We start from the raw sequence: 16,204 nt of genomic DNA, 5'->3' as shown, positions 1-16,204 counted from the left end.
CCTGAAGTCTGGTAACTTGCTCTACCACCGGGAGGGCGACCAACAGTCCCAAGGTAGTGTCGGGTTTCTCGTTCACAAGTCCCTCGTAAACAACATAATAACCATCGACAGTGTGTCGAGCAGGGTGGTATACCTAATACTCAGAATATCCAAAAGATATTCGCTGAAGGTCATTCAGGTATACGCACCGACCTCGTCGCACTCCGATGATGAAGTAGAAGCTATGTATGAGGACGTAAGTAGGGCCATACATACTTCTAAAACCTACTTTACTGTTGTTATGGGGGACTTCAACGCAAAGTTGGGCAAGAGAAGCGGGGATGAGTTGAGAGTGGGGCAATTTGGGTATGGGCAACGGAACCCTAGGGGTCAGAGGCTGGCCGACTTTCTGGAGAGAGAGGAACTCTTCATGATGAACTCTTTCTTCCAGAAGCCGCCTCACAGGAAATGGACCTGGATGAGTCCTGACGGTTCCACGAGAAACGAGATAGACTTCATCATGACCGACAAGAAACGGATATTCAGTGATGTCTCTGTGATCAACAGGGTAAAGACCGGTAGTGATCACCGAATCGTAAGAGGCACACTGAATATCTATATTAAACTTGAAAGGTCCAGCCTGATGAAGTCTACGCTCCGACCTACTCGAGCCTATGTTCAAAACCCCGAAAGCTTTCAACTCGAGCTCTCTAACCGCTTTGCTTGCCTAGAGAACTTGGCTTCAGTGGACGAAATCAACGACGGGCTAGTGGAAACTGTCCACACAGTAGGGTCTAAGTTTTTTAGATCCCGCCGTAAAGATAGACCTCAGAAATTGACCGAGCAAACCTTAAACCTCATGGCTGAACGACGCTCGCTACAGTTGCAGTCTCCCGATGACGCGGAGTCATATAGGCAGCTCAATAGACGTATATCTAAGTCCTTGCGACATGATCTGCGTCTCTTTAATACTAACCGTATTAAAGAGACTATTGAGCGAAACCAAGGCTCCAAAGTGTTCGCAAAGGACAAGTCTATTGGGCAAAGCCAGCTGACAAAGCTGAAACGGGAAGATGGCAGCATAGCGTCGAGCAAAGCGGAGGTTTTAGGTGAGATCGAGAGGTTCTATGGACAGTTATACACTTCGATCGCAAAGCCCGTTGACAGCTTGGTAGGAGATCCAAGAGCCAAGCTGTCCCGACATTATACCGAAGATATCCCGGACATCAGTCTGTACGAGATTAGGATGGCCCTGAAGCAGCTTAAGAACAACAAGGCGCCGGGCAAAGACGGAATCACTTCAGAGCTTCTGAGAGCGGGTGGAACACCGGTACTTAAAGTCCTCCAGAAGCTCTTTAATTCCGTCTTGTCCGAGGGCATAACGCCTGAAACATGGAATAGAGGCGAGGTGGTGCTGTTCTTCAAAAAAGGTGATAACAACCTATTGAAGAACTACAGACCCATCACGCTTCTGAGCCATGTCTATAAGCTGTTTTCAAGGGTCATCACGAACCGTCTCGAACACAGACTTGATGACTTCCAGCCTCCCGAACAAGCCGGTTTCCGAAAAGGCTATAGTACCATAGACCACATCCATACGCTGCGGCAAGTTATACAGAAGACCGAAGAGTATAACTTGCCATTATGCTTAGCGTTTGTGGACTATGAGAAAGCCTTCGATTCGGTGGAAACATGGGCGGTGCTTGAGTCTCTTCAGCGATGCCATATTGACTATCGGTACATCGAAGTGTTGAAGTGTTTGTATAGTAACGCCACCATGTCGGTCCGAGTACAGGAGCAGAGCACGAGGGCGATTCCATTGCGAAGAGGCGTAAGGCAGGGAGACGTTATCTCTCCGAAACTGTTTACTGCCGTAATGGAAGACGCCTTCAAGCTCCTGGAATGGGAAGGACTTGGCATCAACATCAACGGCGAATACATCACTCACCTTCGGTTTGCCGACGATATCGTAGTCATGGCAAAGTCGATGGAGGAACTCAGCATGATGCTCGATGACCTCAACCGAGTTTCACAACGGGTGGGCTTGAAAATGAACATGGACAAGACGAAACTTATGTCAAATGCCAATGTTGTGCCCATCCCAGTCTCTGTTGGGAACTCGGTACTCGAAGTTGTTGACTCGTACATCTACCTAGGACAAGTAGTCCAATTAGGTAGGTCCAACTTCGAGAAAGAGGTCAACCGCCGAATCCAACTCGGTTGGGCAGCGTTCGGGAAACTACGTAATGTCTTTTCGTCCGACATACCTCAGTGCCTCAAGACGAAAGTCTTTAATCAATGTGTGTTACCAGTGATGACTTACGGCTCCGAAACGTGGTCTTTCACTATCGGCCTCATCTCAAAACTTAAAGTCGCTCAACGAGCAATGGAGAGGGCTATGCTCGGAGTTTCTCTACGTGATCGAATCAGAAATGAGGAGATCCGTAGACGAACTAAAGTCACCGACATAGCCCACCGGATTAGCAAGCTGAAGTGGCAATGGGCAGGCCACATTGCACGCAGAGAAGATGGCCGATGGGGTCGAAAAGTGCTCGAGTGGAGACCACGGACTAGCAAGCGCAGCGTAGGACGTCCACCCACAAGATGGACAGACGATCTTGTTAAGGTCGCCGGAAGACGCTGGATGCGGGTCGCTTCCAACCGGCACGTATGGAGGTCCAAGGGGGAGGCCTATGTTCAGCAGTGGACGTCTTATGGCTGAGATGATGATGATGATGATGAAAATACTGTGATACATACGAGTATAATCGTATAATCCCGAAGCTGACTGTACATTAAGTAACTATGTAAAACCGTAGTAACCAGTTTCTACTTTAATTTTCTTCGTAGATCCGAGTGCCAAAGCGCGCCTAGATAATTAGACTCCAAGCAAGCTGCCATAGGCGGCGCGGCCGCATAATCGCGAGGCTTTTATGGAGACCCAGCGCGCGTATCGGTGAAAAATGTTGTCATAAAACGATTTTAAATACCTTTAGCATTTCGCAGTACATTCAATTCATTTAAGTATCTCTCCTTGTTAGTTACTATACCGCAGAAGGCTATTTGTGAAGACACAGGACATTTACATTCTACCAGAAAACGCAACGAAACTAACTTTTAACGTGATTCTTCTGTAGGTCCTTAAGGACATGGGCTATGAACAATGTCATAAGAGTAGAAAAATGGGCATTTGGCAAATATTCGACCCTTGTCAAAAGATTATTATAAAAAGGTAGTTACATTCCCTGTGTCAATTAACTTACGATTATTGACCAAATGTAGAGCGTGGAAATGTTTAATCCGCTTAATTTGATAGAACTACCAGTTCATCGGATAGGGGTCAATTATCCATTTATCCTTTTAACTAAATTGATAAAACGTACCAGCTGGGTGATTTTAATTGATCGAATGCACTGCTCACTGCTCTATTTAAAGGAAGTTTGGCCGCTGCGTTGTTAAGCTAATTCTTTATTGGGAATAAACGAAGTCTAACCGATATCTTAAAACTGTAAGATAAACGTTCCTTATTTATTATAAGCATACCTACATCGGGGTTTTGGTGCGGGAATGATTTCGTAACGTGCATTTATTGTAAAATAATTACCAAACTATGAATTAAAAATAGGTAAGAAGCTACAAATGCTTTTATTAGGTACCCAAAGGGCAAAACGGGACACTATTACTAAGACTCCGCTGTCCGTCCGTCCATCCGTCCGTCCGCCTGTCACCAGGCTGTATCTCACGAACCGTGATAGCTAGACAGTTGAAATTTTCACAGATGATGTATTTCTGTTGCCGCTATAACAACAAATACTAAAAAGTACGGAACCCTCGGTGGGCGAGTCCGACTCGCACTTGTCCGGTTTTTATCTATTTTTTGGCTATTAAGTAAAACATTCCCGCACCAAAAACCCCGATGTTTATATGCTTAATTTTATTAAGTTAATATTATTATTTTACTGCCATATTTGATTCATAATTAGTTACTAGCAAAACAATCAAGGAACAAATTTCTTGCATATTATCATAATTGTTTGAATATGCACAGGAAGTTATAATAAACCAGGTGTTTAACTGCGCAATCAAAACCATAATGTTTTGCGTAACCTTATAGGACTAGGTATAATATTAAAAACAATTCGACGCTCGCCCACTACTTCCTTTTAAGCGAATGAGAAAAAATGTAGGCTCTATTCACTCTCTAATCGTGACAACTCTGGCAACCTCCAAATACGTGTGGAGCGTTGGCGTAACGTAGGTTGTTGATGTTGCACCTTTGCCGGCTCGGAAGCAAAAACAGCCGGCTTGAATTGCCGATTACCGGATGGTAGGGATTGCCTGACGAGGTAGTTTATGCGGGGAAAAGCTTAGCGAGGACTGATAAGAACCGATTCAGACTGGGGCAGTATATTTTCGTCTAATGTATTTTCCTATGTAATTTCAAAACTATACTATAGCTAGGTCTACCACTAGGTAATCTCAGGCGCTTGGTAAAAAGTTGCGCTGTGATTTTCCAGTACAAGGTTTTAGTTTGAGTGAGTTTCTGGACAAAAACTAGATACTCTAAAATTTGATTTTTTTTATATTACTTACATAAAAGAAATCAGCTTAATGCAGCCAAGCCTTCAACAAGTTCGTTCGTAGCTGACAATAATTCGTCGATTGTATTGTGCTTTCTACCAATCTTAAAATGAAAATAATATAGGTAAAGCCTGACCAGGAATATATTGTCAAGAGGGCGCTATTATTCTCATTTATAGGGCAACAGTTCAGTATAGTCTGAACAATGTGGATTTGCAACTCGTTATTTTGACTTACATTCTTTTATTCACTCTAATCACAATCAGAATCCAAATATTAGGTGTTTACATTTTTTTTATTGTCGGTTTTTACCGTATAAAATTCATGTATTTTCTTACGCGTCACACATAGGTCAAAATTACCTTACATAGGGTCTGCTACATTAATTGTCAATGAACAAAATTGATCGTCTCCAAAGCCCATAGCAAAGAGAATAGAGTGTATAGAGAGTTATTGTCATAGTAAATTTTGTAGTCACTGTAAATTTATAGCCATCTATCGACACAAGATTAAAACTAAAAATGAAAATGTATGTTATGTATATCTATGCCCATAGTAAATATTTTTCAAACACATTTTTGTTACTGTACTTAAGTATTTCCTCGCTTGTATAACATAACACTACAATAACCAACTCGTAATAACCAGACTATAATGACATTTTGATTTGTTTACCTGTCAGCTCTGATGTTAACCAATTTGGTTCTGGCCTCGAATGTCCAATTCCTTAAATATCCATTTTCCTCGAATGTCTAATTTCCCGAATGTCCATTTGCTCGAAGGTCCAATTCCCGGAATGTCCATTTGCTCAAAGGTCCAATTCCCGGAATGTCCATTTGCTCGAAGGTCCAATTCCCGGAATGTCCATTTGCTGGAAGGTCCAATTCCTTAAATGTCCATTTTCTTCGAATGTCTAATTCCCGAATGTCCGTTTATCGAATGTCCAATTCCCTGAATGTCCATATCACCATGGAAATAGATCTACGGCTACAACAACGGGTACTGGGTTTCACGGAGTCGGATCGGACGTAGTGCGAAACTGCTCTAACGGTACCGTTTCAAAAATATACCTAGTATTGAATTTTATTCATTTGTGTACCATTACCAACGGATACCTTTTTAGTTGATACCTTTATTTTACTTACTTCACGGTCTTATGCGTTCATGGAAATGTACATTTACCACTCATTTAACTTACTTTTTATCTTACTGATCATTAGAATAGCGATAAGAATTGCATGTCGGGTACGACTCTTACCTATTAATATATGTAGGTATAGAGTCTGGCTACTGAAATTTTACCCAAATGTTTGGCGGGAAATTCAAAAAATCTTGGGCTGGTCACACTTTGTGTAGTAGGAATTATAGTTTTGATACTAGAAAATATTGATGATTTTCTGTGCACACGTAAGGTACCTAAGGATATAAGTAAGTTAAATATACGTTGACGTGCACTCAAAGGCAGCTCACATAATTTCTACCACTATGTAAAGTACAGTCGTTAACACTTTCTCACCATATACCATTGTAACAAGGCGAAAAATGAAATGTAGTGTAAATAAGACCTAGCTCGATAATACCGTAATATTAATCCATTACCAAAAAAAATACATATGTGAGTACTATGCCAAATATGCTAAATGCTAAGTATCAAAATATTTATAGAGCACCAACCTTCTAATTTGTTTACATTTGTTTAGGAGCTGTAAACATTGCAGTTTTTCGTTATACAACGCTACACGTCGACTTCGCACATTGTTGTAATTATTTACGAGCTTAAATAATAGTTTGCGAACCTCACTCAGTATAGACATTATTAATATTATTTAAAATAAACCCCATAAACCGCAAACAATTTGGATGAATGGCATAAATTGACAACTGACTTTTAGCTTTTTTTTTTACATCATAGACAATTGGTGATACAACAACGAAATATCTGTCAATAAATTTTGGCTAGCCAGACTCTAACTCTTTAGATAATAGTGATACTGGCCATTCATTGAAAATAATAAACATGCATTAGAATATGTCATTTAATTTAGTGCTGTCAGTGCCAGTAAAATCTCTTACACTGATGGAAAAATTATGGTTTTCCTTCTGATTATTAAAAGTTAAAATGGACGTTAACTTCATAACCAGCCGTAAAGGTAAGAAACTTTTATTGTGGCGTGGATTTAGATACAATTTAAGCATAACAAATGAAAAAAGTGACACTACGCTATGGAGATGCACTAACCGATCAATCTGTAGTGCCACAGTCACGTTAGCGTCAGATAACATGATTATAAGGCAAAAAGAACATACATACTATCCAGATGTAGCTCAGAACAAAATTGATATCGTGGTTGACAAGATAAAAAAAGATGTGTGCGAAGATTTGGGCCCAATACAAACTATTTACGAGAATAATTTTAACGAGTTTCTCAAGACCGAAGACAACAAGAAATTGGTAATGTATATGTCGCAGTCGGATCGTATAATCCGCCGTATTACATTACGGCTAGCCGTTTTCAAAAACAGGGGCGTTTTGAAATGCGGCGGTTTAACGATTAGCCGGATTGAATGCGGCTGAATGAGAATCCGCCGGAATGTATTCGGCGCCATACGTTCTTCAACACGGCTAGCCGTAATGTAATACAGCGAGTCATTAGCCGCCGCTTTGACAGTTTTTAGTTCCCATTTTTAACACCCGTGGCGCTGCCTGACAAACGCTGGGGTGTCCATCAAATCTGGAGTTCGTCGGACTGTTTCTTTTCAAAAAACATTTCTTTCGCAACTTAACTAGACGGAGCCCCGCTTCGCGGGGCTCCTATTTCTGAGCGGTTTGCCCTTCGGGCATCTGAAGCTACCTAACGAACCTAACCTACCTACCTATTGATTTAGTGAGACGTCCGTGAAAACATTACACTTTGGGGAAAACACTTTAGGTAGGTAAGTAGGTTAGGTTCGTTAGGTAGCTTCAGATGCCCGAAGGGCAAACCGCCCAGAAATAGGAGCTCCGCTTGCGGGGCTCCGTCTATTTAAGTTGCGAAGGAAATGTTTTGGAAAATAAACACATGTAGTGCGGTGGGACCATGGTAAAAATAAATTAAATTGCAAACATTGTCAAACTCCGGTTACGTAGGCGACCGAAAGAACTGGTCACTCTACAATCTAAAATAGTAGTACGATGCGGCTAAACGTTGGCCGCCTTATTGAAGAACGTATCGCAATGACAATCCGGCTAATCGTCGAACCGCCGCATTTCAAAACGCCCCTGTTTTTGATAACGGCTAGCCGTAATGTAATACGGCGGATTATACGATCTGACTACGACATATATACCGGAATTTACAGAAAGGAAAAACTCATGTTACAGTGCAAGGAAGAAATTTTTGGGCGTTGATAAACTAACATTTAATAAATTGGAGGACGTACCATTATCTGGCAGCTTACTAGACAATTTTTTAGTACTTCTGTGAAGACGGATCCGAAAATAAAATTTTAATATTTTCATCTCCGTTATGTAAAAACATCATAAAAGGCTGTAAGGGTACATTTCTAGCTGATGGAACTTTTCATTCTGCACCGAAGCCATTCGCTCAAATGTATGTGCTACATCTGGATTATAATTCTAGCCCGGAGACCAAAGGTATTTTACCAGTACTGTATGGGTTATTACCCAACAAAAAGCAGGAAACGTACTGCCGTTTCTTTCGGCTATTAAAAGAAACACTTGGCTTAGATATCACTGTATTTAAATGCGACTACGAAAGAGCCCAAATAAACGCAGTGCGAACTATTTTTCCAAATGCAGATATATCAGGCTGCCAATTTCATTGGAGTAAAGCTATTTGGAAAAGATCTAAAAAGTTAAAATTTAATAAAAGCAAAGTAGGTCGAAATACCACGAGGATGACCGCCTTGTTGCCGCTACTGCCTGCAAACAAAATTAATAGAGGGTGGTCTGAAATCCAAGATAGTGCTCCCCGAACAACCGTAGGAAAACGTTTCCTAAAATACGTTAGGGACCATTGGATAAGAAAATTTACGCCCGAAATGTTAAGTTGTGCACATGAACCTCAAACCAGAACAACCAATAGCTTGGAAGGGTGGCACCACAGAATCAATTTAAAGTTGTCTAAAACCCCCAACATTTATTTGTTTACAGTGTCTAAAAAGAGAAGCGACTCACTTTGATAACAAAGTAATGAGAACAATTATTGTCGAGCTCAAAAAAAATAGAAACCGAATTGACATAGCTGTTGACAAAAAGTATTTAAAGCTGTGGAGAAGCATTCACAAAGATAAAATAGAGCCTAAAGCGTTTTTGAAAAAGATTATATATTTACGACTTATATTTAAGAAAAAATGATCAACAAAAATTATCCACTATGGAACTATGTCAAAGTCATGCTGATATAGGTATATAGTAAGATGTAATATTTTTGTGAAATGAAGAAGTATGCATATTTATTTTTTATTTACAATAATACTAATTAGTAGATATTTTAGTTGTCCAAAAATGTTAAGCTAATACCTGAAATGTAGTAATAATATTTACTATGATACTTACTAAGGAGTATTTAAGTTGTGTAAAAATGTTACGTACTCAATTAGTAGTTCTTTCCCTAATAAAATATTGTTTGAAGAAGTCGATATATTTGTTTTGCTATAATAAGTTGCCCCACATTTCGTCGAAGTGCCTACAAAATTCGCTATGTGATTTTTCAATCCATTGTGGACTTTATTTCAACCCACAGGCTCAAACAGCGGAAAGCTTATTACAGTATTTCAAGATTTTATCGAAAGTAGTTATGTGACGACTATTCAATGCTCCTCCCATAATTGCCACTTGGATTTACATCACATAAATATTTTGTTTTATAAATTATAATACAAGCTATTATTAGTGCGTCTGCTTGATATGTGATTCTATACACAGCAATATTTTCGTATCAGTTTGAGCCATGCCACAAAATTATGCGACGGTAAGCTGCCCGGGCAGCTTCCGATGGGCCCCACTTTTTTGGGCTGATTGTGTATCCTGTTCTCTTATTCTATATAAATGCTTTGAAAAAATGCAACTACTTATTATAAAAATTCAGAAAATAAAGATAAAAGCCATGTTATATTTTCGTAAAAATATTTTATTTCTTAATTTTCTACAATTTCGTAAATAAACGGTTTTTAGTGTCACCTGAATAGTAGGCCAACGATATGTGGAGAATTTCGTAGGCACACGGACTATTAGTTACTCTACTAGACATCCAGCCAGGTTCTGATGTTTCATCACAGACGAAACGGTCAATTGGGTCGTTAGACATACAAAGATTGCACGTACAGGGAATCAGATATTAGACATTCGGGTAATTGGACGTACGAGGAGGAGGCATTCAACATACGGGGACAGGGTAGTGTCCCTTATTTTGCCATTTTAAAAATTAATAATTCAACCCTCTAAATATAATGATACTACCCCAAACAAAAGTAACACCGAAACACACCGTAAAAATATTTAGGTCATTCCTTTAACATGAACCTGTGCCGACTTGCAACTGAAATTCCCATAAAAAATATTATGGAGTTTGGTTAAACAGTAAGTTGATAATGTTTTATTGGTTTTTTGTTTGCATCGAAATTTTGTCATTTTCATACATTGTCGGCAAAGTCGTCACGGGGTGCAGTTACAGCAATGACCTAAAGTAGGTTATTAATTTCTGAAAATCGTTAAATAAGGGACAACCTACTGTGTTATGTGTACCAAATTTCAACTCGGTTTAGTAGTTTCTCGGTCGGAGTAAAATGGCTGGCAGACAGGCACACGACACGAGTGATCCCATAAAAGTTAGTTATCCTTCTGAGGTCCGGAACCCTAAAACTACATTAACAACAATTGTTCACCTCTCAATTACTGTGTTATACACTCGACAGCAAAGTTTGTTTGCCTCTCTTGCTTTGGAAGCCTCGTCATGCTCGAGGTTCGAGGTTCAGTCTTGGGAGTCTTTTGTTTGCTCGGATTTAAACACTAGAGTTTTGATGCTCGGCACCGACTTCATACATAGTAATATCAGTTGCGCATATTATTATGAAAGGGATAACATTTATTTTATCCTTTTTAAAGTCTATTTTTTTTATATCTTAGGAGCTACTTAGGTATAGCAATTGTATTTATCCAGGTCCAACCTTTCTTAATAGGAACTAAGTTGGTCATTAAAAAAAATGGTTACTATGGGTAGGTTTAAACCAATCATTTCTGTATCGCCCCAATGGCTTGTCAAACCACTATCTTAACCTAATTGCTAGCTCGTAAACCTCAATGAAACTTATGTTTCTTTAATTTCTTATGAATTGAATTACCTATAATTTGTAATTCTGTAGTTAAAAGTAGGTTGACTAGATGGCGACTCTTGCTTGATCTTCAGCCGCTAAAGTAGAACAGTCTATAGCATGAAATGCGAGAATGAGCGAGACCACTATATATCACTGCTACGCCTACGCTGTGAACGGCGCCGCACGCGCATAAAAAAATCGTTCGACAAGAGCGCATGCGCGGCGCTATACTCGCCCACAACTTCACTTCGGTCAACTCCGTCATTTAGTGGTGTTCGAAACGTCGATGTGTGTGGAAGTGAAGTTTAACTTTTCTAACATACTTATCTCAATAAAATAACAATAACCTAGTAACAAAAGTACAATATCTTGTTTCAACTTGTTTGAATAGACATTTTACGTGACATTAGTTGTTCAAATAGAAACAAAAATGTGTGATAATAACAATCCTTCGACCCAAAGTATAGCGGACTACTTAGCTCAGTTGCTCAAAGACAGGAAGCAACTGGCCGCGTTCCCGAATGTTTTCATGCACATGGAACGACTTCTGGATGAAGGTAGGTGGAGATGATAATCTACTGTCTAAAAGAGGTGATCTAGCGAAAGTGCCGACATTATCGTCGAATTTTGTCACCGAGGTCAACATAAATTGGATGCGTCGACAACTAGCCGACAAATGTAACATACAACGCACACGATATTAAGTTTATTTTTGTCTTCGCCCGCCGAGTTATAGTCCAGTGATGTTTGTAATGCGATCCTTTAATACGAAAAGCATTATAAATCTGTGAATTTTATCCGTCCCGTCGGCGATTTGCGGTCAGTTAGATTGTCGCGGAGAAGAGACATGAAATAGTATCTAAGTATTAAACGGGTTTAGCGAAACATTCTTCATTTGACAGGACAGCTGTTGTAAATAAATCTCTGTTAATTATCGCAGTGGATACACAGATGTGAGGCCATACGTTATATAATATTATGGGCAAGCAGGGCGAAGGATATTGGTCGCCCTGTAACCTGTTGTAGGGCCGCGCATTCCGCGGGACTGGCGGAATGTCGCCGCGCGTAGGTACCGTACGGTCGGTCTCCACGAGATGTGTACGGCCGGCCGCGGCGCCGGCGCACGCCGTAGCCTTGTTTTATTGCAACCAGCCTGCGGTAGTAGCCCTTATCTCGGCTACTTACGCCGCCTTACAGGCGTGTCACTGTTTAGATTTCAATTAAACAAGTAAATGGCAACTTGTTGTGACAACTGTGTGTACTTACCTAGATATAAATTCCTTAGGTTATTGTTTTGATTAATATAGGTAAGATAGCTAATTTAAGATAATAAGAAGGTGATTATTAATTTGTAATTTGAAATTAATTTAAAATAATTACAGTCTCATTTTATGAGGAAAATTTTTACAAGGGACGGGACATAAGGGTGTAGGTAAACTACCTATCTCAACCGTGTCTAACCACTCGCCGCGTATAACAGCTGTAACGACACTAACCACCATTGGAAAACTCATTCAATTGTTTATCAACCTGATTTTCCAGTTTATTAATTACTTACTCCTATCTCAACAATTACAATAGGTACTTTTATCCTGTTGCACACCTAGTTTCCGGGAAACGTGCACCAAATACCTACTATTTATTTATTTTACCCAAAAACGGATACGGCACTTAGATTAAATGAGCGTGTTCATATAAAAGTTCAAAGACTAAGAGCTAGCCCCGGAAACTGCTTAACTTAATTTTTTTTTCATTGTAAAAACAAAATTAAAAAAGAAATGTTTTGCAATGTAGGTACAACTCGAGCTCTCTCAAATGATACTTACCTACTCCACTTGACCTAATAACTAGACTTATTTAATTTTTGCCCCCTTTCCCTTCATATTGGGCATTTTCCGCAGTAAATGAAAAATGGGACATATTTAAACGATTAGCCTAAATTACCTTATATAAACCTAATTGAACAGCAAAAAAAGGACTTTTTTTAGGGACGATTAAAAATAATTCCTAAAAAAAACACTAAATGCGTTTGGGTTAGCCTAACTATCTATTCTAAATTTCAAATGGATAGCGTAAGTCGTTCTCGAGATATTTAGCAATGTGACAGACAGATAGACGGACAGAGTCGCACCATAAGGGCTCCTTCTTTACCTTTTTGGTACGAACTATGAACCCTAAAAGGTGCACCAACTTGTAACGTGTTAGCGTAAGGACTTATTTTTGTATGGTTTTCATAGAGATATAAGCCCTTTTGAAAAGACTCCTCACTTGTTCTATTTTTACTGTTGCTTAAATAAATAAATAAAATAATTTTATGTCGGATATAAATCCAATAGTGGTTAGTTACATTTACACTCAACTTATAAAATAGTGTTAGTGAAATTACAAACTAATCTTAACCTACATACCTAAGTATTTACCTATTTTACTACAGTGGGGAGTTTCATCCACTGCTGCAGCTATTACTCTGTATCTTTAGGTATTTAAATAAAAGTAATAACCAACCAAATAAAAAAGCGCCTGGATCTGTCACTGAACGACCTGACTTTAACCTACATTATTTGATCATGTGATGTTTTCATCTACCCTCAACCGGCTTAAGGACTAAGGAGTCATTTGAGGGTAGATTTTGTTTACTTTTATTTAAGTAGGTACCTAAAGATACAGACTATAACTAAGAATTAGGAAAATAAAAAATACAAAAAGGCAACATGTGCATGTCTCAAACTTAAAAGTTTATTAGCTTGGATATTAGTTTCAGTTATTGCTTGCTATGCCATGAATCATGAACCAATTTAAGATTAAATGAAGAGTGAATCATAATTATGAATTCTGTTCTGTGGCCGACAAACAAACTGAAACAGTTTTCAGCTGGTTTTTCATAGTATCCGGGATGAGTAGAGACACAAGGTATACATAAACTAGTAACAAACATTAACGTATGGACTGGCCTTACGGGCACTAAAAATGGTACTAGTTTAGCGGTGTGACTCACGAATTCCAGCCAATCGTACAGTCTAACGCAACTAGTTGCGACCAATAGCGCGCGTGATGCGAACTCATCAACCAATCGCGTTGTACCGGTGTCACACCGCTGTACTGGCCCCTGTCATGCCTCATTATTATTGTCCGTAAAGCCAGTCCCTAGATATGTATGTCAATGGTAACAAAGATAATTTGAAATAGAGACGGATTTTCAAAGTAAATTTACTGCCATCTTTCGACACAAGATTAAAACTGTTAGAACGCCATTTGAATTTGATCCTTATTCTTTCACTGATACATATGTGTTAATTTGTTAAATTTTACTTGACAGTAGGCCAAAGGTATGCTGCAATCTTTTCGAGCGATGGCGCCATAACCTTTGGCCTACAGTCGAGTAGATGGCGTTAATTTCAATATTTAACAAATTAACACATATTAGTGAAAGAATAAGGATCAAAGTCAAATGGCGTTCTAACAGTTTTAATCTTCTGTCGAAAGATGGCAGTAAATGTACTGTGGCTACATAATTTACCATGACAGTAACTCTCTATACACTCCTTTACTAGTAACAAACAATCCCTGTTTCGCTACTCATCGGCAGTCCATTCAAAATGCGTCCAGTACGTCTACCATCAGTTTTGACATTGACATATACGCTCACGTCTACGTAACTTACTTTCTATGCATCTCGCTCGTACTCGCATATTAGTGCAAGCGAGATGTACAGAAAGTAAATTACGTAGACGTGAGCGTTATGTCAATGTTAAAACTGATGGTAGACGTACTGGACCTCCCGCCACATATCTTTCGGTCTTCCTCTGCTCTGGCCAATCTGCGGAGCTTGTTAAGCTTAGAATTTTTACCTGTTAATTTGCTCGTTGCCAACTGAAGCAAATTTCAATGAAAAAAAACTATACAAATATGTAACTAAGTATACCTATACGACCAACCAACGACTTAAAAATCATTATAATCCAAGTCACGTCCAGTGGCAAAGCAAGGTCTATTGGGGCGACATTGCCGACTGTCATATTTGTCGTCACGTGTATGATTTACAGTTACCTTTTTTACTAAATTACAAAGATTACTAAACTGCGAGTATGGTTGGTTCTTGTCATAAGCCCGAGTTTCATACAAATATGGAGTGTTTTAAAATAAGTACCTAGGTAAAAGTATGTAACATTTGGCACCAGCTGGCTAGCATGTTGAAAATGTCTTGTTAGTAGGTAATTACAATTATTATCACTTACCAGAATCAAGATGCTTCTGAACCTAATAAGAAAAAAAAAGTTTTGTTACCACAAAATAAATACTTCATGGATCCATGAGAAACGTAATAAACTTTAAAAAAACCGGTCAAGTGCGAGTCGGACTCGCGTTCCAAGGGTTCCGTACATTACTCAATTTTTAACAATGTATTTTTTATATGTGAAACGCGAGTGAATTGCCTTTAAAAAAACCCGTAGGGGTCGGATCATAGACTAAGTAATTAGTCGGACTCACGCTTGACTACATATTTCTACTAGGTTTTCCTGTGATCTATAGGTAAAGACCTATTAATGTATTTTTTTCAAAATTTTAGACCCAGTAGTTTCGGAGATAAAGGGGGGGGGGGTCATTTTTTGCCTATTTTCTTGAATTACTTCTAAACTGTTTATTCTAAAATTATGAAAAAAAATACATTTGAGATTCTCTCATTGAGCTCTTTCATTTGATATGTAACACGATATAGTTTGAAAAACTTTCTTTTTTAATTTTCTCATTTACCCCCCAAAAGTGGCCCCCATGTTTAAAATTCATTTGTTTACGTTACATGTCCGTCTTTGGGTCACAAACTTACATATGTGTACCAAATTTCAACTTAATTGGTCTAGTAGTTTCGGAGAAAATAGGCTGTGACAGACGGACAGACAGACAGACGCACGAGTGATAAGGGTTCCGTTTTTTCCTTTTGAGTTACGTAACCCTAAAATAGGGTATTTCAATTACTATGAAAAAAAAACGGGGTAGGTACCTATTTACCATGCAGGTATTATGTGTTATGTGTGTTTCTAAAGTTTTCTATATACCGGGTACAGTTGCATTCTTAATACTTAGTAATTACATCAGTAGCCATCGGCATACAAAAAAACCGGCCAAGTGCGAGTCGGACTTGCCCACCGAGGGTTCCATACAAATTCAACTTTTTTTTTACAAATTCATAGTTTGCAGATTTTTCCCTGTAGGTACTTGTAGTGTTAGACATTAAGTACTTGCCAAATTTCATACTTATGTTTTTTTTTTAATTTCAACTCGATACCTCCACGAATTCCCCATATAAAGGGTCTTGACTTGATAGACCGAC

The 16,204-nt window shown here is 39.0% G+C and overlaps 1 protein-coding gene and 1 long non-coding RNA gene across 10 annotated transcripts in view; both read left to right on the top strand.

Moving 5' to 3' along the window:
- LOC134805523 (uncharacterized) overlaps window positions 1–16,204 on the top strand; it is a 275,031-nt gene that overhangs the window by 58,520 nt on the left and 200,307 nt on the right. The gene's annotated exons all lie outside the window — the stretch shown is intronic.
- The window catches only part of LOC134805234 (protein held out wings), a 79,956-nt gene continuing 74,868 nt past the window's right edge, over window positions 11,117–16,204 (top strand). For 4 of the 9 annotated variants that reach the window (XM_063778574.1, XM_063778564.1, XM_063778557.1 and 1 more), the window contains exon 1: window positions 11,117–11,432. In XM_063778574.1, coding sequence (XP_063634644.1) covers window positions 11,306–11,432 — 127 coding nt within the window. In that variant the 5' untranslated portion in view covers window positions 11,117–11,305. The remainder of the gene's footprint in view (window positions 11,433–16,204) is intronic. The other 5 variants (XR_010146260.1, XM_063778580.1, XM_063778568.1 and 2 more) reach the window with 2 other exon arrangements.

The sequence above is a fragment of the Cydia splendana genome, chromosome 2 (assembly GCF_910591565.1).
Source record: "Cydia splendana chromosome 2, ilCydSple1.2, whole genome shotgun sequence".
Taxonomy (NCBI): domain Eukaryota; kingdom Metazoa; phylum Arthropoda; class Insecta; order Lepidoptera; family Tortricidae; genus Cydia; species Cydia splendana.
The sequence above is the reverse complement of the archived record's forward strand: the minus strand, read 5'-3'. Positions and strand labels throughout refer to the sequence as shown.